The sequence below is a fragment of the Cucumis sativus genome, chromosome 2 (genome assembly GCF_000004075.3).
Source record: "Cucumis sativus cultivar 9930 chromosome 2, Cucumber_9930_V3, whole genome shotgun sequence".
NCBI classification, from domain to species: domain Eukaryota; kingdom Viridiplantae; phylum Streptophyta; class Magnoliopsida; order Cucurbitales; family Cucurbitaceae; genus Cucumis; species Cucumis sativus.
In genome coordinates this window covers 15,419,882-15,441,721 of record NC_026656.2, presented here as the reverse complement: position 1 = coordinate 15,441,721, position 21,840 = coordinate 15,419,882, and the positions used below count along the sequence as shown (strand labels likewise).

At 34.7% G+C, this 21,840-nt stretch overlaps 2 protein-coding genes and 1 long non-coding RNA gene across 3 annotated transcripts; 2 read left to right on the top strand and 1 right to left on the bottom strand.

Moving 5' to 3' along the window:
• Positions 1-996: 996 nt before the first annotated feature.
• LOC101214506 (ras-related protein RABC1) lies at positions 997-5,417 on the bottom strand. Its single transcript, XM_004147302.3, has 7 exons — positions 5,150-5,417; positions 4,779-4,986; positions 3,753-3,821; positions 2,822-2,887; positions 2,491-2,612; positions 1,651-1,779; positions 997-1,320 (listed from the first exon to the last, which is right to left on the bottom strand). Exons 2-7 carry the CDS (start codon positions 4,912-4,914, stop codon positions 1,213-1,215), a joined length of 630 nt encoding a protein of 209 aa, XP_004147350.1. The 5' UTR covers positions 4,915-4,986; positions 5,150-5,417; the 3' UTR covers positions 997-1,212.
• Positions 5,418-7,466: 2,049 nt separating this feature from the next.
• Positions 7,467-11,389, top strand: LOC101218321 (probable polygalacturonase). Its single transcript, XM_004147317.3, has 5 exons — positions 7,467-8,027; positions 9,015-9,135; positions 9,999-10,173; positions 10,243-10,313; positions 10,412-11,389. Exons 1-5 carry the CDS (start codon positions 7,611-7,613, stop codon positions 11,044-11,046), a joined length of 1,419 nt encoding a protein of 472 aa, XP_004147365.1. The 5' UTR covers positions 7,467-7,610; the 3' UTR covers positions 11,047-11,389.
• A 2,398-nt stretch (positions 11,390-13,787) lies between these two features.
• Positions 13,788-16,802, top strand: LOC116402043. The gene is made up of 3 exons (XR_004214396.1): positions 13,788-13,930; positions 14,797-14,863; positions 16,369-16,802. It is a non-coding gene; the product is annotated as an uncharacterized LOC116402043 (long non-coding RNA).
• Positions 16,803-21,840: the final 5,038 nt, after the last annotated feature.

Here is a 21,840-nt window from a genome sequence, read left to right as displayed (position 1 = left end):
CCTTAAACACAACATAATCATAAAGATGTACATCGGAGTCCTAGAGTATTTACTATTAGGAACCTAACCAACATCAATTAAAACCTTGAGTTTTCAATACTTGTGAGAGATTGAGAATTTTTCACATTTTGATAGATTTAAGGACTGTTTCGATTTAATTGAATTTTTTATTCACATTTTCTTGGCCAAGAACATTTTATAGAACTCTTATATTTTCCAATTTTGGAGCATACTACTTTTACAATGTTTTTTATACGGCATCAACGAGAGAAATAAACTTTGATCTTTCTTGGTCACTACTACCATCATTCTTCTCTTGAAAAGCATATCATAAACTTTGATCTCATTTACTACTACCATCAACATTCACTTTGTTTACCATACATAATGAACTCAAAGGTTTCCACAAATCAATCAGAATATTTACATTCTTGATATACCTTCCATAAAAGGAAATCAAAAGAACCTCTTCAACGTTTCAAGAATTTAAGTTTATTAACGTCTCGACTGTAACAAACACATACCGAGCTGATACCTTTAGTCACACCATTCTCCAACTTTATAAGTTCAATAAAAAGAAGCCCCTAACAAGTGGTTTTTATTTCTCCATCTAAAAAACAAATCTAGCGGTTACCTTCCATGAACCGGTGAAAGAAACGAGTAACCGGTAAAAGAAGATCCTATTTATTAGATCGCTAAATTTATGCATATACAACCAAACGGGGTTGTTCTTCCTTTCCGTCACAAAGCCCAACTCGACTTCAAATCAACCCCACTTGAGTCGGATGAGGACCTATTTGGATTTTCCTTGAACCCTTTTATAACCCCTTAAAAGTCATCCAAATATGCCCTTCAATTAAACACTTGCAGGTGGGACACTTCTTCCCAACCCCCCTCCCCCCAGCTCTTACATTAACAAGAATCATCTTTTAATCGTACTGAATCTATGACTCAGTGTATAGAAACAAAACAAAAGTCCAGAGGACAGCAACTAAATTAAAGCAAGAAAGACTGAAATCATGTATCATATATTTCCATTTCAATTTTTCCCTGTACAAGAAAGCCAGCAAGAAGACAAAACCACCCTTTTCAATTTGTAAGGTAATTTGTGAGAGTGAGACAAATAAAAGCTATAACACCATGCTCCTCTACTGTAGTTTTACAACAATGTAGAAACAACCAGCAAATGTAGTTAGAGACAATGAATCAATTTCAGCAACAACTGCTCGTGGATGCATCAGACTGTGGAGGTTTTTCCTTGAAGATGTTCCTTCTCACTCCTTTAGAGCCTTCAGACAAAAGGCTGGGCGTATCAAGAATCTGTATATAAGAATCGTTATCATCATGTTTTAATCGTCCAAGCAACATTCAGTGAGTTTGCAGGATATTTCTAAATCTTAAAATGGGAAAAAGGAAGAGGAAAATTTTAGCCGTTAAAATATGACTATTCAAGAGGGTTCAAAATTTTTCACTGCCTTAACCTATTTATGAATATACCAGGAATGTGATTGCTTTTATCTTTTAAAAAATATCAGAAATGTGACTGTTACAATTACAACAGGGAAACACCATGTTCCTGCTACTCACCAATCAATATCAATCCCTTGACCAATAAATGAACCAACAGTAATACTAAACTGAAATTGCTACCTTTAAAACAAGTTCTTCAAAGCACTGCTGTACATTAACCCGAGTTTTGGCACTGCATTCTGTAAAAAGACAACCATATTCCCTAGCCATGTCAATTCCCTCTTTCTTGGTTACTGTCCTATAACTTTCCTGAAGAATAAAATTCCAGATAAAAAGTAAGTTAGATGCAGACAATGAAAAACATTATCATAAGAAATTTAAAAGAATCTCAAAAACCTGAACTTCACATTTAGTGTATTTCGCACATGCCTTTTTGTTTTTATGTTCTTCCTATTGGAAGTTTGGTTTCTTGAGTCATAATTTAGGATAGGCTTTGTGCGTGGAGATGAGCCAGACCTAGAAGTTAGATTTCATTTGTACAGTGTTTCAACACTCTTCTAAGCTTTCTAATTCTTTTTCTTATAACCGTGAGTGTCCGGGAAAGCTTACGAGCACCTCGACTATTCTCACGGAACAACCCGCCTGACCCTACAACATCTGGGTGTCAAGATAACATGTAGGAAATTAATTCCACCATGTATTGAACCCATGACCTCTTAGTTAGTTATTCAGACTATGTCTCCGTTTTTACCATTAGGCCATCTTCTAAGCTTTCTAATAATAGTAGTAAATAACAGCTTGAATACCTAACAAACTCATACGGAAAAAGCTTTGATATTCATAACTCATTTAATCGGTTCTTAAATTATCAATATGTTATTGGTAATTAACCTGAAAACTCTTTGGAATATGAATTTCAGTTCACCATACACTTGAACAATTAATCGACATCTATACAAATGTTAGAGTAACCAAATTCAGGTGAATGGAAAATTTCAAATGGAAGTTGAAGACGCTTACCTTATCAACTTTGTTTCCAACAAGCATCTTGATGCAATCTTGATTGGTTGAATATAGATCTATTTCCTTTGCCCATACCTCAGAAAGGTTTGTAAACGTGTCTCTCCTCGTTACATCATAAACTGACAGTTAATATTTGATGTCATAATCAAGATAACATAATACAAAAGGCAATAGAATAATATTGGACGGCCAAACAAATGAACAACTTATCATTTGATAAAATCATGAATGCGTTTAAACTAAACACAGCTGAGAAATTTAACATTTATGCCAAGCAAAGAATTTCTTCTCTTTAAAACAATCAAATAAAGAAGGGAGTAGAACGCACCCATAATGATCCCTTGAGCACCTCTGTAGTATGAACTAGTCAGTGTTCTGAATCTCTCCTGCCCAGCTGTACGATTGAACATTGAGTTAGATTCTACAAGATGCATAGTTTGGAGATGTGGTAAACCAGATTTCTTTCATACAGATTCATTACAAGAAAATATAGGAAGTAATACCCTAGTACCATCAAATACATCATGGCTAATCAACAAGAACAACTATATTATCTTTATAATTCACAGCACTAGGACCACTGGATAACAGTTAAGAATTAGAATAAGCATGTACAATCCTTTGAGCAATTTCTTAGTCTGTTAGGTCAAGATCCAAATTTAATTCAAACACAAATATGAACAAGTTTCTAATCTTGATGAAAAAGCTCTAGCCGGCTGCAGGTTCAACAAAGTTCTATACATGAACGTGAAAAGTTCATTCATGTTGCATTTTTCTGCACAGCAGAACCATCATCCAGGCACACTTATGGTCAACAGTTAGCATCCGTTTTCACCTTCCAGATCTATTTGTCAATTGGTTAAATTTATTGTCTTCTCATCCATTTATTTAATGCCTCAAAGATTTGGTAACAAAATTTTCTAGCTTCTACATTCAAAACAGGAGAAAACTGTGCCGAATCGAGGATTACTGCATAGATTGCCGGACCATGAAGGAAAAGTCAACTTTGAGCTGGTGAACAAAGGACAAGCTACGCAAATGGCCAAGCCTCAATGTATTTATAATTTAGTATACCGTCCAGCTGCTTATATAATTAGCTAAGCAATATCTTTTTGTAAATTAATTATCTAACTTAGCCGTTTGGTGCTTCTCTGCCAAAGCATACATCTTGCATGTGTGGAAAATAGAATAGACGCCCTCTCAAAAATAAAAATGGAGGAAGAAGAAGCCTATTTATGTGTGTGGAGAAGCTTAATTACCAGTATCCCAAATTGCAAGCTTCAGCTTTTTACCACCAGCAGTAACATACTTTACCTTAAAATCCACACCTGCGCACAAAAACAACCAATTAATTAAAAGTCATTTCTAGTCTATTGATGGTTACATGCCATTGCAAGGCAAATTAAGAAGTTAGCAAGGCTTGTGCCGTTTTCCATTTTAAACAAGCAAACCAGCACAATTAAACATGCAGACGTAGGATTTATAATCAAAATCATTTTAAATTCTCAATTTTGTTAATAATGTTTTAATAAGAAAGAGAACATCCAAAATTTCAGCTATGCGGTTTGAAATTCAACCAAACTTACACAGGTAAAAGGAAATCTATTCTACTAATAGCCCCACAGTAGGACGATGAGCATATGCCTAGATTTACACAGGGTCAGTAAGTACTGAACAGAATGCAAAAGTATAGATGACCAGTGATAATAGAGCGGGTAGAAAGTATACAGTGTGTGTATATATATATAATATTACAAAGAAAATGAACTTTTCATTGTATACCTGAAAGTATACAATACATATTTACATTGAAATATAGTATTTTCCATTAGAAATTAATGCACAAATTACCTCTTTCATGACTTCTCATTTTAGTTTCTCAGATACGATTATAGCTAAGTTCCTTACACTGTCCTAAAAAAATGACACCTGACCTGATTATCTAAGAGCTTCATTCTTCTCTTGATGAAATACGGTTAAGATTAATTGCCTCTCTCAATCTTGGTCCTCTCAACTTTCCCTTTCATTTAATTTTTTGCCCTCAATCTCATCTCAATCCCATGCAGAAGGTGAAGGTGAAAGTGAAAATGATGAACCAATATTCAGCAAAAGTATATCATTGTCTTTCCACATGTTTCTTTAAAATGATGAACCAATATTCCGCAGCAAACAACAAAACCGATTTGTCTAAGCTCATTTTCAAAAAGAATGCGCAAGATCCCACAAAAGCAAAAAAGGAAATTCCAAACTAATACTTCAAATCTGATCCGTATAGCAAAACTAACCGATCGTCGGTGAGAGATCTTCAAAGTTATCGGAAGTGAAACTTAAAAGCAGACTACTTTTTCCAACCCCAGAGTCCCCAATCATCAACAACTTGAACAAGTAATCAAACTCGGTTTGGTTTGACGTCGAATCCATCAAATCCGTCCTCCAATGGCTCCAACCCAATCAACAATTTTTAAAAACAAGATCGCTACCCGATTCACGTACCTAATCAAAGAAAAAGAAAACCCAAATGTCAGCTGATTCAACAAATGCAAAACAGCATGCACCATTACCAAAGAGATACGAAAACATGCGACAGAAATGGAATTGAATGAATCACAATGAAATCGAACATGACATCCCGTAAAAACAGATCAAAATTTAATACCCAAATGCTGCAATCCAATGTAGAATTGATGGCGCGTCCAATGAAGGGGAAAAAGAAAGATAGAAGGAAAATTAAGAAGACCCTGATCTTGGTTTCGTATCTATTGCAAATTGTTCGTGGTGACGAAGGTTATAGAATTTGAAAAGGGAATTGGGAATGAAAATTCCGAGTCATCTACCGATGTCGCCCTTAACTCGGGTGTCAACTCAGCCAATGGATTGATTGGTAAGACAACCACAGAAAAGCTTCAATTAAATTGTACTAAATTGCAAGGTTATATAAGTTCATGATGAATATTGCAAAACATAACTAATAAAACATTGGCTGTGGTTTTTTGTTTTTCATTTTTCTCTCTAATTCATCTAATTCTATTAGAAAATATATAATCAAAGGGTTAATCTAGGTTTGATAAAAAATAGTAACTTCAACTGAAAAGCTTAAAACAACGTACAATTAGATGGATTCAAATTTAAAAGAATGAGAGAAGGTATTAGGTAGAAACTATATCAAAATACCATTTTTCATAACTCTTTATATCCTCACTTTTCAAATTTTTATACATGAGAATAAAAAATATCAAAATATTACCATAGTTCATTCTTTTAGTCCTATGTTAATTATTAATGGACTATCTTTTGTTATTGAAAAAAAAAACTTTTAACATTTTAGAAGACGAAATCAATTTCTTTTGCAAATAACTAATTTTGTATGTAAACATATTCATAAATGAAATTACACAAAATTTTCAAACAAATTTTAATATTTTTTTCCTTTTTTTTTTATATTTTATTTACCTTTACTAGTTATAGACATATGGCACCAAAAAAGTAGACTTTTGTACATTTGAAAGAAAAATAATGGAAAAGTACATTTTTATTTTTACTTGAAATGTGTTCTGATCCTAATTATTTGTTTGATAGTAAATTTAAATTAAAACTAGGGCTTCAATTGGTACAAGTAAATAAACAATCATTTTAGGAAGGCATCTCTTGGAACTATAAATCAAATTAAATTTTCTATTTAAAAATATATATAATATTAATTCTAAAATCAAACATTGGTTCAAATGTCATTTGAAGTTGAGATAATTTACATTAATGTTGCATAATTTTACTTTTAGCTTCATTTAAAATGTTTCATAATAATGGAGATGTTGCATTTTTTTTTTTTATATATATAACTATGATATTCTCTTATTTAGTATTTGTTTGCGTTTTTAATAAATTCAAAAGGTTTCGTTCCTTTTCCAATTAAAATTATTTATCATCATACATTCTCAAATTAAAATAAATAAATTTTATTTTTTTTATTAATTTAAGAGAAAACATAATAAAATAAAGAAAATAGAATGAAAAAGAAATGATGAGAAAGGTTGAAAGATGCCCGTGAATAGCGGCTTCCATTTTTACACCATTAGGTTTCTTCTACAACATCTATCACGCTATCACTCCATATTAACACCACTCTAAACTTGCCACGTCTCATAATCCCACTTTTTCAAATAAGCAAACAAAAGCCCACGGCTTCTTTTTACATAATTACCATCTTGCCCCCCTCCCTCTTTTTTTTTTTAATTTTAATGACAATTTTGTTCTTTTACTACAACCAGAATTCCGACTATAAAAATAATAATAACGCTATCAAACTGTTTTAGAAAATAATAATAACAAGGCTATCAAAGAAATTAATTAGTACTTTTTAAATGATGTCCTCTCTCTCCCTGTCTAAAATTCCACTCATATTTAATATGCATACATTTCAAATTTAGCTTACTTTCAAATAATAAATGAAATAGTTTTCAAAAATATTAAGAAAAATATATTTTAAAAAAATGATGTAATAAAAAATTTTCATTAATTTTTTTAATACAAATTGGAACGTGAGGAACTTAAACCCAATGAACGTTGGTTCTTAGTACACAACCATGATAGCCTAAAATAAATTATGTGTTTATTTATATTATAATAAAGATAAATAGTAGTTTAATATATTAAATATATTGTAATATTTGGTTATATATAAATGTTGTTAGAAATTTTGTATAGAATAAAAAAAATAAACAAAAGGTGTCATGCTTCTTGCAAAAACAAAATAAGTGCATTGAAGTAAGGGTAATTATGGAATTTGAAAACAAAACTAGGAAATTAGTAGGGCTGAAACTTCAAACTATTTAAAGCATCATCTAATCTATTTTTAAAAATGTGAAAATACCTTCCATAAATATTATAATCAAATCAAATTGTAATTAACTAAATTTGAAAATTTTATATTTAAAAAAAAACTATTAAAAAGAAAGAAGTAGAAGAGAAAGCAAAAAAGAAAAAAAAAAGGGAAAAGATTTAGCATGCGGAAGCGCAATGTCCATTGTCCACCCTTCCAGTTCTAGCCTGCCTTCTAGACCTCTACCCCTTCTTTCTTCTTCTTCTTCTTCTTCTCTCTATTGTAATTTGGTTTTCCATTAATGGACAGTGATAAATCAAAATTCTATTTCGGCCCTCCGATCAATCCCTCCTGTTCTTCCCTTCTCCTTCTCTTCATCTTCCTCGCTATCCTCACCTTCCAAATCGCCACCAGAACTCCCCCTTTCCCCTTCTGGCTCCCACCCTCTGATTTCCAACTCCCCACCTGCTCCGCCTTCTTCCGCCCAGATGCTACGGCGGGGGTTGTCATGTCGATCACGGATTTCGGAGGAGTAGGGGACGGAAAGACTTCCAACACGGAAGCGTTTCGGAAGGCCATTCAGTACATGCGGCGGTTCGGCGACAAAGGCGGGTCTAAACTGACCGTCCCTAAGGGCAGTTGGGTCACGGGCAGCTTTAATCTCACCAGTAATTTTACCCTCTTTCTCCAACGTGGCGCTCTTATTTTAGCCTCCCAGGTCAGTTTTTTTCTTTTTTACCCTAAACCCCTAAAATTACTTACGGTTAAACTAAATAGTTATTAGAAAATTAAATGGTAATTTTAAGCTTGTCTTTTGTAATTTGTTTTTTTGTTTTAAATATTTATGTGTTTAAGACTTTGTGTGGTGTTTCTTTTAAACTGTTGGGGAATTTTATTTTTATTGTTTTAATGAGTTTGGAAAGGACAAATTCTTTGTGATTTTGGTGAAGAAGAAAATGACAAATGGGATTTCATAACTTAGCAGAAAAGGTAAAATCAGAGTGATGACTCTGGCGGTGTCACCTAAGTTCTTATTGCATTTTTAAACCTAAAAACATAGCAAGTGGGATCCACCATATTTATATATATATATATCCAATATTTCCATCCAAATTGATTAAATAATAATAAGATAATAAATATTTTTGCATGCAAGAAAAATGTAATATCTGAACTTATTTATAGTGAAAATGTGAATTGATAATAATATTATTTTTTAAAGAAAAAAAAAAGCAATAAAACAAGTAAAGTTGTATGTAACCAAAAAAGTAATGATAATAAATAATAATAAAGCAGTGAAATTATGAGAAAAAAAGGTTGTATATGCTAATGATTTATTGGCACTATGAATTATCATTTAATGCATTCATTAGTGCTTTTGAAGCTAATTTATATTAGTGTTTGGGATTTCCCATTAACAAAATTCCTTAGAAAAAATAAAATAAAATTAAAGTGTGATTCCTTCCCCCAAGGTGTGTAAATGAAACAGAGCTTTTATGATAACTGGTTGACTTTTTTTTTTTTGTTGGGTATTATTTGAAACTGAATAAGCTTTGGTTTGATCAGTAAAATAAATTATCAAATCAAATTTGTTAATTATGAATTGATAAATCTTTGCTTTTAGAAATCATGGTGGCATGTTATTGTCAAAAGTTTAGTGTGCACTTGATTAAATATTTGTTTGAAATTAAAAAAAAAAAAAAAGGATCCAGATGAGTGGCCCATTATAGAGCCACTTCCTTCTTATGGAAGAGGAAGAGAGAGATTGGGAGGAAGACACATCAGCCTTATTCATGGCAATGCCCTTTCAAATGTTGTAATTACAGGTGCTTTCACTTTTCTTTATCTTTTTTTGTTTTTTTTTTGTTTTTGTTTTTGGCTTCATCTTCATTGCTAGGATTTTATATTCATGAGGATTCTTATCTTGGGTTTTGTAAAGTAATGGAATCAAACTTTGATCATGACTAAGCAATTAGCTAGGGAACCATGATAATGTTAAAAATTAAAAAAAGGGATTTAGGATCTAAGAATATTATTTCTCTCTCTCAAGATATCATGCTTTATTTTCTATGGTGTGTTTTTATGTTTGGGGTGGGAATGATAAAGAACTGAATCTTGGTATACCATTTCAACTGTTTTTAAAAGTGAAATTGGCAATAAGGAGTTTTTTTTGTAAGGGCACTTGACCTTTTAGTACATTTTGGTTGTGGAGAAGATCATTATAGTATTTTATGTTAAGGGGTCACTTGAGATGAGAAAAGTTAGGTATTTCAATTTTAAGCTTAAGATCTACCTTCTAAGACTAACTTGACTTACCCATTTTCTTTCTTTGATTTTCTTGTTTTTTACCCTAGCCAAATACCACTAGGTCACCAATGTGATCAGTATAGCTCATTTAGTTAAAACATATATAAATTTGACCAAAATGTCATATGTTTGAAACTCACCGTTACATATTGTTGAACTAAAAAGAATATGAGTAGAGTCCAGTGATAAAAACTAGGAATAAGAAGTTCTACCTACCTTAAAAAAAGTATCAAATGGGATCATATCTTTTGATCTACATTAGCTTTGTGCATCGAAACTGGAACTAGTGTGAACTCTTCTTCTCATTTAGCTTTGACGGCACTCGGGTTCGAGAATGTTCTTAATCATGAAAATCTATTGAGTTTTTATGTTGTTTTTTCAGGAGAGAATGGAACCATTGATGGGCAAGGCAAGATGTGGTGGGAGCTTTGGTGGAATAGAACATTAAATCACACAAGGGGCCATCTTGTAGAGCTCATCAACTCTCACAATATTCTCATTTCCAATCTCACCTTCAAAAATTCCCCCTTTTGGACAATTCATCCTGTCTATTGCAGGTTTCATTTTCAATAATTATCTACTCTTTGCAATTATATACTGGTTCTTGAACTTTTGTTTGATTTCAGCAATGTTGTTATCAAAGACATGACGATCTTGGCTCCGCTCAATGCCCCGAACACAGATGGTATCGATCCAGGTATTTTGCTTCTTTCTTGGAGCTAGGAGGTATGAGAAATAAATGTAAAACAATGCTGGAGTTATCTAAATTCCAAATGCATCTTTATTATGGTGTAGATTCTAGTACCAATGTTTGTATCGAGGACTGTTATATCGAAAGCGGAGATGATCTAGTAGCAGTGAAGAGTGGTTGGGATCAATATGGAATCAACCTTGCACGCCCAAGCTCAAATATCGTCATAAGGCGAGTTTCTGGCACCACCCCTACCTGTTCTGGTGTTGGAATAGGAAGTGAGATGTCAGGTGGAATATCAAACATTACAATTGAGGATTTAAACGTCTGGGATTCGGCAGCAGGCATTCGAATCAAATCCGACCAAGGTAGAGGAGGATACATTGCAAATGTTAGTATAACTAACTTTGTAATGAACAGAGTGAAAATGGCTATAAGGTTTAGCAGGGGCTCAAATGACCATCCTGATGAACAATTTGATCCAAAGGCAGTTCCTAAAGTGAAGGGCATTTTCATTACCAATCTCATGAGCTTAAATTCGACAAAGGCTCCGGTTCTTTACGGGATTGCAGGCACATCATATGACGGTGTATGTATGAAAAATGTGACCATTCTCGGTCTCACTCCCTCCGCAAAATGGCATTGTGCTTTTGTCTCGGGTTTTAGCACTTCAGTCTTTCCTACACCATGTCCTCAGTTGCAGAACACCACATTTTCGTCGTTGTGCTCGTCATTTTAAATGATATGAAGCCGTGCTTGGAGTAGTTGTGTGATTCCTAGATAGAGCGTTGCTAGCCTAGACAGACATGAGTTATACTGATGATCGGTGTAAGTTTTTTTATAGAGAGAAAAGGGTCTGGTCTTATTTAAGAAACCACACACATATTTTTTTTGTTGTTGCCTTTCTTGGTTTCTTATGTTCAAATGAAACCAATTATCAACATTTTGGCAACTGACCCAACAATAGGATCTATTGTACAAAGTGAGGGACGATATTTGTATTATTTTAACATTTGATCATTATTTTTATTTATTTACTTGGAAATAAGAAGAAAGTGAGGTCCCATTTGCTATGGTATCAATTCTGTATTGTATGGTAAGTTTAAAAACAATTAAATCAAGTAAATATATAAATTTAAATGGGCATATACATGCGTATAGTGTTGTAGTTTTGATCATCCTCCCTCCAACACACATATTGCAAAACTAAATTAAAATAAAACTAGAAAGAATTTAACACAAAAATAAATGAAAAGATTAACCATTATGTCACGAAGTGTAGAGAAGAAAAACGTTGCATTCCATGTAGTGAGATAAAGGGAATAAAGGGAGTGGTAGGATAAAGGGAATAAATTAAAGGGAGTGGTAGGAGAGTCGTCCAACTTGTAAAGAAGTGAACAATCCAATACCAAAATGGCATCACAAGCACGAAACCTAATCTGCATGCATTTAAATTATTCTAGGTGTAAAAATTTCTTACGTGCCAACAGCCTCTATTAGACAGAATTGTCCTAATATATGCAATATGCAGTCTATATAAAATGCAATCTAACATGCAGTCTATATAAAATGCAATCTAACATGCAGTCTATATAAAATGCAATCTAACAAATAAGACAGAATATACAATCTATATTTGCTTCCTTCACTTCCACAATACGTAATCCCGAAGTTCTCATCTCAACTTCCACGTTTGCTACCTCTTGATTTGCCATAATATGCAATCTAACAGATAAGACTACTAATTAACTCAATATATACATATATATAATTTTCGTATCCAATCCCAATTCCACTTTTTTCGTCAAATCCGTAAACTAAAGATGCTTAGTTATAACCATCCATTTTCTAAGTCCAAATTTTAAGGTTCAATAATTAAGTAAGTATTTGTTAAAATGGGGAAACAATATACCTCAACGTTTCACTTAGACGAGAATTCTAACCAAGGTTTGTTTATTATTTTTAAGTTTATTTTTAGATTTGCTAAATGTCCATTTTTCAAAATGGCAAGCTTAGGCTCTTTCAATATTATATTTTAGAGATTGAAGGTTTGAATCTACTAAATTTTAATGGTTACAAAGAGAAAAAAAAAACCCCATGATTCAATCCACAACTAGCTCCTAGAGCACTTCTATGTGGTCGGAGCCACGTCCCAAGAAGAAGGATTGGGAACTCAGAAAATAATAGAGAAAGCACCGTGCAAACTTGTCCAAGACAAGACAAATAATACAATGAAATCATAGAGCATAGAGAATAATAGGTATTTATTAAAATTAGATATTAATGTTAAGGCTGTTATAAATAAAAGATGACAAATAGAGAATGGAGAGTATTTTGTCATTTTCAAGTGTAAATGCTTTTCTATTTTTAACTGTTTCCCGAAGAATGATTTATTTATTGATATTTCATATGTATAATAATAATAATAATAAAATAATTTTGCTTGATGATATGTTTTGGATTTTAAAATTTATAAATTTGAAATTGATTGACCTGAAATTTGGGCTAGAATTATGATCTATTCTAATTTTGGGTGGTGGCACTAGTAGAAAAGTGGTCTACTATGACAGTTGTATACATCCCAAATTGAAAGGAGAAAAGAAAAAACTGTCACAAAAGCTAAAAAACCGCGTTTTTGGCGGAAAAAGACGGAATTTTTCGGATTTTACTTTCCGCAACAGTTATTTGATGTCATAAAATACAAAAAATATTTATTTAATTTATTAAAATAAAATTTATTTTAAATAAAAATTTATTAAAATCAGATTTTTTCCTAATTCTAAAAACATTAAATAATTTATTTATTAAAATAAAACATCTCCAAAACTCTTTCTCTACCTCCTCCTCTTCTTCTTCTTCTTCTCTTCTTCTTCTCTTCTTCTTTTCTTCTCTGTGGAAGATCCACACGTCCCCCTCTTCGATTTTCCCCCTTCCGCTAACCATCTCTCTCCCTCTCTCACGCATGCCGGGAAAGACTAGACTTTTGTCAACAATGCGCGAAATCCCTCTCTTTCTCTCCTTCAGCCGACGCAACCACCCAACACCCCTTGCACCGCTGAACTCACTGGTGAATCTCAACCATTATTTCTATTGTTTGTATTTATACAGTATATTAACTTCAAATGCTTTCATTTTACCCACAATGTGATATATTGATGGTTCTTTTTATGAAAAACATCCCTCATAGTTTTGCTTTTATATGAGATATGTGTTTGTTTTGTCTACCATCCTATTCAATATTGTTGTTTACAATCATTTTTCTAATTTGAATCTACATTTTTTCTTTATGGTTGGCTATGTGATGAAACATTTTGGTAGCTTACAATGTGTTTGATGAAATGCCTCAATGAAGCATTTGGTTGATTTTTGATTGATTTTTTTCGTTCGAATTAGGAAATCAAGGCCAAGGAGATGTCATGGCTATGGGCTGAAGCTTTGAGAAAAAGAGAATGAAAAATGAAATGTGAGATTTTAAACTTTGATGGTGTGTAGGGTCTTTTTGTTTGTCTATGCATTCCAAGTGAATTTTAGTACTTTTGATTTTTCTATTGATATTTTGTTTATGGTTGCTATTGAGTTGCTTTGATTGAAGGATAGAGGGAAGTGATTATTGATAATTATAGGTATGTTCTCTCTCCCTTTCTTACAATAAGGATAGTAGCAACAAAAATTACTACATGTTCTATATTGAAAGGAAAGACAAAAAAATGATGGTGAATTAAGATTTATTTTGTATGGTAGAATTTTATTTGCCACTTACCATGCTAGATCTTTCCAAGAGGAGTAAATTTGAAAATGTCGAAATACACCCTCTGCTTGAAACATAAACCGCGATGTATGTTATACACATTGGAAAGGTATGAATGTGTATGTTGAAACTTAAGCCTATACACATTCCAAGAGAATTTCTGTATGTTATCTATTTGGTTTTTGGCTTTAAGTTTGAAACTTAAGCCTATACACATTCCAAGAGAATTTCTGTATGTTATCTATTTGGTTTTTGGCTTTAAGTTTTTGAAACTTAAGCCTATACACTTTTTTTACCTCCACTTTTTATCAACGTTTTTAAACTATATTTTCTTCCTATGACTACCTTATGACATTTTGAATAATTGATTGAATTGAGGATTAGCAGAAAGTCCTCTTACTTCAAGGACGTTGTCGTTATTTGTTCAAGTAAGTAGTGTCTACCTCCCTACCAAAAATACATATTCAACTATTGTGGTTTAAAGTATATTTTGTATAATTCTAGTCTCGTTGAAAGTGTTTTAGTCGAATTAGTATGGTATATTAGTAGTATATAAACGTTTGCTTGAATTAATATCATCTAAAATCTTCATAGTAGTTCTTTCCTTACTTTGAAAGATCTTGTTGTTCCTTTCCAACAATAGTGTTGGAAATTGGGGGGGGGGGGGGGGTTAACTCAACTTTGTCAAATTGTCATGTAAATGGAGTACGATTTAATCATTGAACATTTTTTCATACTTAGGGCTTGAAGAATCCTCGAGAGAGTGACAATGCTTGTTGAATTTTTATGAAAATGCAACATTGAAAAGGTATTACTTATGAGTATTTATGTTCAATCTTATTTTGTTGTGATCAATTGAGATGCATAATATGCACTAGAAATTTGTTAAAGTGCTAGACTTATATGTTTTTTTGATAGGGTTGGAAGGGCTCCAAGGTACGTTTTTAACTATTGAATTACAATGAAAATTGTTTGGACTTGTTAGTTCAAAGTTTAAATTGAGTTTAGCTTGTGAAACTCAAAGATTTCATTTGTATACTGATTATATATGTTGGTGTGAAATAGTTTATCTTGCATGTACCTAACAAAATGATTATGTTTGCTTGATTATATTTCTATTTGTCCATTTTCTTAAAGGTTTTGAGTGAACTCAAGTTTATGGTAGATTGGGTACATTAAAGTTTATTGAACTTATTCTTCATTATCCCATTACATAATGTCCTATATAAGGTGTGTATATATATCTTGTTATATTTTTTTAATCTTTCTTAAAGTTTATAAACCATGAAAAGTAAGTTGAACAGTAGTTTCTCGTTAGCTTTTGTTTCTAGAGACATGTCTTTTATGTACATAGTTCTCTTTAGGGTTTGTTGAAATTGGTTTGTTGTGAATATCTATGGATTTTATGAGAGTCACCAAAAAAAAAAAAAAAAAACACACAATGGTTTGTTTATCCCACATTGTATTAGTAAAGAGAGTGAAGGGAAGGGATTTGAAAAGATTCAGAATTAGCCCCATTATAACCATATCGTTTTTAGTTTGGGGCATTTAATTTAGGTTAGGTTCATCATCATTTCTTTAGTATTGTCTTCACCTTCAAGAAGAAATGGTTGAATTAACAAGTTTTTACAAAGGCGAACATATAAATTCTAACGACAAGTTTTTGTCTTATCATTCTTTCATTGTCCAGCAGCGTTTTTGTTGTGTTTTATTTTTTTAAGTCAAAATGTGCACTACTTCTGTGTATCTTAACTTCTGCCTTCTCCTCAATTTGGTGGTTCAGTTATGTGTTGGGAGCTATTGAAACATTTTTGAATGTTGTACCAGCTGCAGGGATATTTAGAGGTAATGATGAGTATTTGTTGTTTTAGAGTTAGACTACAGACAGAACTTATTTGTATCTAGTTAAGCCTTTTTATATTGTTATTAGTTGTGGATTTCATTAGTTTTCATTTATAACTTGGATTTAAACAACATTTTTTAGTTTCTAATTTCTATTTCTATCAAGGATATATTTGTCTGGTATGTGAGGTTTTGATATAATTTTACATGAGGCACTGTTACTCTAGTTTATTCTCATGAAGACACCATGTCCTTTTGTTTACACCCTTGTAAGTTTTATGAAAATGCAATATTGAAAAGGTATTACTTACGGGTATTTATGTTCAATCTTATTTTGTTGTGATCAATTGAGATGCATAATATGCACTAGAAATTTGTTAAAGTGTTAGACTTATCTGTTTTTTTTTTAATCGGGTTGGAAGGACTTCAACGTACGTTTTGTTAAAGCAAATTTGATCTTTATATGGCTAGGTTGATGAGTTTCCAATTTCAAAAGTCTACCTAAAGCTCTATTGTTTGTTTAACTCAAAGGTAAAAAAGAGTAAAGTATGTGGACTTGCACCGAATAGAGCCATGGTAAGTTTCCAATTTCAAAAGTTTACCTAAAGCTCTATTGTTTATTGATGAGTTTCCATAGAATTTTGAAGGTTTGAGAAGAGTTGTGGAAATTTGGGACAATACCACCCTCCTTACTTGTATTTATTCTCATTCTTATTAAGTTTTTCTAACTACGTTTCTTTGGTCCCTCAAGGATATGTCAAACTGTTCAACTTTAAGGACTAAAAATTGTCATACATGTATTGTCGTAGCGTTTTTGTTGTAAGGACTAGGAACGACCCAACTTTAAGGACTACAAATGGTTATTTTGCTCTACTTTAAACATTGTGAACTTTTCATTGATGAAATTTGCATACCTTAGACATTTTCTTTTTGAAGTACCTTTCTTACCATGGACAACAGTGCAGTAAGCTAGGGAGGAGGAAACTTCTTCTTTGGTCGGTCTCACATTTTTCAATGTAATAGATTTAACTTAAGAGTAGAGTATGTACAGATTCTCAGAGCTAGTATTTACAATGGGATAATAAACTAAATTTCATCGGATAAGAGTTAACCAAAGAATAGCTAATGTTTGTTACTATATTTAATTTTGAGAGTTTTATTGCAAGATTCAATGTTTTGAAGGATAACCAGCTGTTTGCTAACAAAAAAAAAAAAGCGTTATAGCCCATTCTCAAATACAGTACTTGGGACATATGATATCCAAAAGAGGAGTTGAGGCAGATGAGGATAAGATCAAGAAGATGATTAATTGGCCACCACCAACGAATATATCTGGTCTGCGGGGCTTCTTAGGACTGACAGGATATTATAGGAGGTTTGTCAAGGGTTATGGAGAGATCGCTGCACCGCTAACCAAGTTATTACAGAAGAATGCTTTTAAGTGGAATGAAGAAGCAAATACTGCCTTCGAAAATTTGAAGCTAGCAATGACTACTCTACCAGTGTTGGCATTACCAGATTGGAACATTCCCTTTATTATCGAAACTGATGCATCTGGCGTAGGGTTAGGAGCGGTGATCTCTCAAAATGGCCACCCGATTGCCTTTTTCAGTCAGAAGTTATCCACAAGGGCTCAAAACAAATCCATCTATGAAAGAGAGTTGATGGCTGTAGTTCTATCAGTTCAAAAATGGAGGCATTATTTGCTGGGCAGGAAGTTCACCATACTTTCAGATCAAAAGGCTCTTAAATTCTTGCTTGAACAGAGAGAGGTACAGCCCCAATTCCAGAAATGGTTGACAAAGCTCCTTGGATATGATTTCGAGATTTTATATCAACCCGGACATCAGAACAAGGCAGCGGACGCCCTATCTAGAATGGAGCAACCGGTGGAGCTGCACAGCTTGACAACTACTGGAATCATTGATGTGAAACTAATCGAGCAGGAAGTTGAGAATGATGCTGAACTTAAGAAAATTATGGAAAATCTGAAGAAAAATGCAGAAGAAGGAAGCAAGTTTCAAGTGGAAAAAGGAAGATTGCTCTATAAGGGGAGAATGGTAGTATCTCAAACTTCTACACTTATACCCAAGATCCTACATACTTTCCACGATTCTATCCTCGGGGACATTCTGGATTTTTAAGAACTTACAAGAGGATCAGTGGAGAACTATATTGGAGGGGTATGAAGGCTGAAATAAAGAAATATGTGGAACAATGCGAGATCTGCCAGAGAAACAAATACGAAGCAACCAAACCAGCTGGGGTACTTCAACCAATTCCAATTCCTGACAGAATCTTAGAAGATTGGACCATGGACTTTATTGAGGGGTTAATGTGATCATGGTGGTAGTTGATCGGCTGAGTAAGTATTCTTACTTTATATCATTGAGACATCCGTTTTCAGCCAAGCAAGTTGCTTCCATATTCATCGACAGAATAGTAAGCAAGCACGGCATTCCTAAGTCGATTATCACAGATCGGGATAAAATCTTTCTTTAGTAATTTTTGGAAGGAACTGTTTGCAACCATGGGAACTATTCTAAAGAGGAGTACCGCGTTTCACCCACAAACTGATGGGCAGACAGAAAGGGTAAATAGATGTCTCGAAACTTATCTGCGATGCTTCTGTAATGAACAACCAAAAAAATGGGATAGACTGATTCCATGGGCAGAATTGTGGTATAATACCACCTTCCATGCATCCACCAAAATGACCCCTTTCCAGACGGTATACCGCAGACCGCCTCCTCCCCTGTTATCCTATGGTTACAAGAAAACTCCTAATAATGAGGTTGACACGCTGCTGAAGGAACGTGACTTAGCCATCAATGCCTTAAAAGAACACCTGTGTGTAGCCTAGAACAGGATGAAGAAAATGGCTGATCGAAATAGAAGAGAGTTAAAATTTAAGGTAGGAGATGAAGTCTACTTGAAATTGAGACCTTACCGGCAACGCTCCTTGGCTCGGAAGAAGTGTGAAAAGTTAGCACCTAAATATTACGGACCCTACAAAATTACTGAAGAAATAGGAGCAGTTGCGTACAGATTGATGTTACCGCCGGAAGCCAGTATCCACAATGTGTTCCATATTTCTCAGTTAAAACTGAAACTGGGTAGTCAACAAGCTGTTCAACACCAGCAACCTAGGCTAACGGAAGAGTTTGAGTTACAATTATGGCCGGAAACAGTGTTGGGAGTCCGTTGGAATCGGGAATTGGGAGGAAATGAATGGTTAATTAAGTGGAAAGGGCTGCGGACAGTGAAACAACTTGGGAATCTGTTTTCCAAATGAACCAACAATTCCCTGACTTTCACCTTGAGGACAAGGTGAACCTGGAACCGGGGGTATTGTAAGGCCCCCTATTATCCATACATACAAAAGGAGGGGTAAAAACGTAAAAGCTCACGCAGCAGAAAAGGGGAGAATATTAGGAAAAGAACATGAGAGTGGGGCCCACGGGGAAGAATGAGAAAAGAGCTATAAATAAGGCCTTATCGGGATTGGGGGCTAGGTTAACTTTTTGTCTTCATTTGGTCTGTAGAGGCTGCTAGGTCTAGGAAGGACTACTATCTTTTCCTGGGGAGGTTTGACATGATATTATCATCTTTATTGCTTTCTTTTATATTTCCTTCTACTGTATCTTTTGGCATTTATATATAAATAAAGATCTACAGAGTGCTGTCTCTGTTTGCCAACTGTTTGGGTAATTTAGTATTTTATTTGTGGAGTCTCTACAAAATTATAGCAATTCATTGCAAATAAGATGCAGTACCTTGATTTTATGGTTAAAGGTTCCAATTGTTTTTTCTTTTTAAGCTCTTATTTAGAAGGGATTCACCTGCTACAAGTTGAAATGTTTGTTGGAAAAATTGGACAAGAAGTTATAACCTTACAAGAAAATGATCCTTATAGAAAGAACTAACTTGATTCAAGCAAAATATCTTCAAGAACAAAATTGCAATTACACGAACACTTATTAACACAAATAAAAAATGCAAATCAGACTATTGAGTACAATGAAATACAACATGATAACAAGACAGAGATGCAACATATACATAAACATACAAATCAGAAAAGAAGTTGATTCTTGACAACAAAGTAAAATAAATACAAAGCATAATAAATTTCTATGACCATTAGGACTCTGTAGAGAAATGCCTACTTTCGACATAAGCATTTCATCAAATTCCATCTAAAGCGGAGAGGTTGCCCATGCAAGCTCTGATACCAGGCAATCTCGACGCGCATTTTACTTGACCTAAGCATCTGGCTTGACTCCCTCTTTTTTTTCTCCCTCCCTCTCTACCGGCTGCCGTGCTAGGTGAAGAACTATAAGGACCTACTAGGCGGGGTCGGGTTTTGCTTAGGCAAGAAAAGCGGAGAGGATCCCCACGAAAACTCTGAAACCGGGGGATCTCGGCACGTATTTTACTTGACCTAAGCGGCTGGCTTGGCTCCCTCTTTTTTTTTCTCTCTCCCTCTCTACAGGCTGCCATGCTGAGTGAAGAACTCTAAGGACCTACTAGGCGGGGTCGGGTTTTGCTTAGGCAAGAAAAGCGGAGAGGATCCCCACGAAAATCTGAAACCGGGGATCTCGGCGCGATTTTACTTGACCTAAGCGGCTGGCTTGGCTCCCTCTTTTTTTCTCTCCCCTCTCTACCGGCTGCATGATGGGTGAAAACTCTAAGAACCTACTAGGCGGGTCGGGTTTTGCTTAGGCAAGAAAAGCGGAGAGGATCCCCACGAAAATTCTGAAACCGGGGGATCTCGGCGCGCATTTTACTTGACCTAAGCGGCTGGCTTGGCTCCCTCTTTTTTTTCTCTCTCCCTCTCTACCGGCTGCCATGCAGGGTGAAAAACTCTAAGGACCTACTAGGCGGGTCGGGTTTTGCTTAGGCAAGAAAAGCGGAGAGGATCCCCACGAAAATTCTGAAACCGGGGGATCTCGGCGCGCATTTTACTTGACCTAAGCGGCTGGCTTGGTTCCCTCTTTTTTTTTCTCTCTCCCTCTCTACCGACTGCCATGCTGGGTGAAAAACTCTAAGGACCTACTAGGCGGGTCGGGTTTTGCATAGGCAAAAAGAGCGGAAAGGATCCCCACGAAAATTCTGAAACCGGGGGATCTCGGCGCGCATTTTACTTGACCTAAGCGGCTGGCTTGGCTCCCTCTTTTTTTTCTCTCTCCCTCTCTACCGGCTGCCATGCTGGGTGAAAAACTCTAAGGACCTACTAGGCGGGTCGGGTTTTGCTTAGGCAAGAAAAGCGGAGAAGATCCCCACGAAAATTCTGAAACCGGGGGATCTCGGCGCGCATTTTACTGACCTAAGCGGCTGCTTGGCTCCCTCTTTTTTTCTCTCACCCTCTCTACCGGCTGCCATGATGGGTGAAGAACTCTAAGACCTACTAGGCGGGTCGGGTTTTGCTTAGGCAAGAAAAGCGGAGAGGATCCCCACGAAAATTCTGAAACCGGGGGATCTCGGCGCGCATTTTACTTGACCTAAGCGGCTGGCTTGGCTCCCTCTTTTTTTTTCTCTCTCCCTCTCTACCGGCTGCCATGCCGGGTGAAAAACTCTAAGGACCTACTAGGCGGGTCGGGTTTTGCTTAGGCAAGAAAAGCGGAGAGGATCCCCACGAAAATTCTTAGAGATGGGAGGTTCGATCCTTCATACCTCGATTGTTGTACTTAAAAACTCGTGGTTCACTTCTGTTAGTAGTATTCACTTGTTTTTTCTTCATACATATATCATAAATCCCTCCCGAGAATGAGAGATAATATAAAAGGAGAAAAACTCTCCTAGAAAGAGGAATTCCCAAATGAAGAAGACAAACCTACTTGATTATGGACAACTTTGTTCTACTAAACCCCAACATAAGTTGGAAAACCAAGGTGTGACTTAAGTAATTGACTATGACATTAGCATATGATACTCGTCTCA

What these genes read in the sequence shown, in the direction of transcription:
- LOC101214506 (XM_004147302.3), bottom strand. Translation starts at nt 4,914, where the DNA reads ATGGATTCGACGTCAAACCAAACCGAGTTTGATTACTTGTTCAAGTTG. An exon ending in GCTTGCAATTTGGGATACTG is followed by an intron (nt 2,888 to 3,752) that starts GTAATTAAGCTT and finishes TCAATCGTACAG; the next exon opens with CTGGGCAGGAGAGATTCAGA. An exon ending in TTGGAAACAAAGTTGATAAG is followed by an intron (nt 1,780 to 2,490) that starts GTAAGCGTCTTC and finishes TTTATTCTTCAG; the next exon opens with GAAAGTTATAGGACAGTAAC.
- LOC101218321 (XM_004147317.3), top strand. Translation starts at nt 7,611, where the DNA reads ATGGACAGTGATAAATCAAAATTCTATTTCGGCCCTCCGATCAATCCC. An exon ending in CTCTTATTTTAGCCTCCCAG is followed by an intron (nt 8,028 to 9,014) that starts GTCAGTTTTTTT and finishes AAAAAAAAAAAG; the next exon opens with GATCCAGATGAGTGGCCCAT. An exon ending in ATTCATCCTGTCTATTGCAG is followed by an intron (nt 10,174 to 10,242) that starts GTTTCATTTTCA and finishes GTTTGATTTCAG; the next exon opens with CAATGTTGTTATCAAAGACA.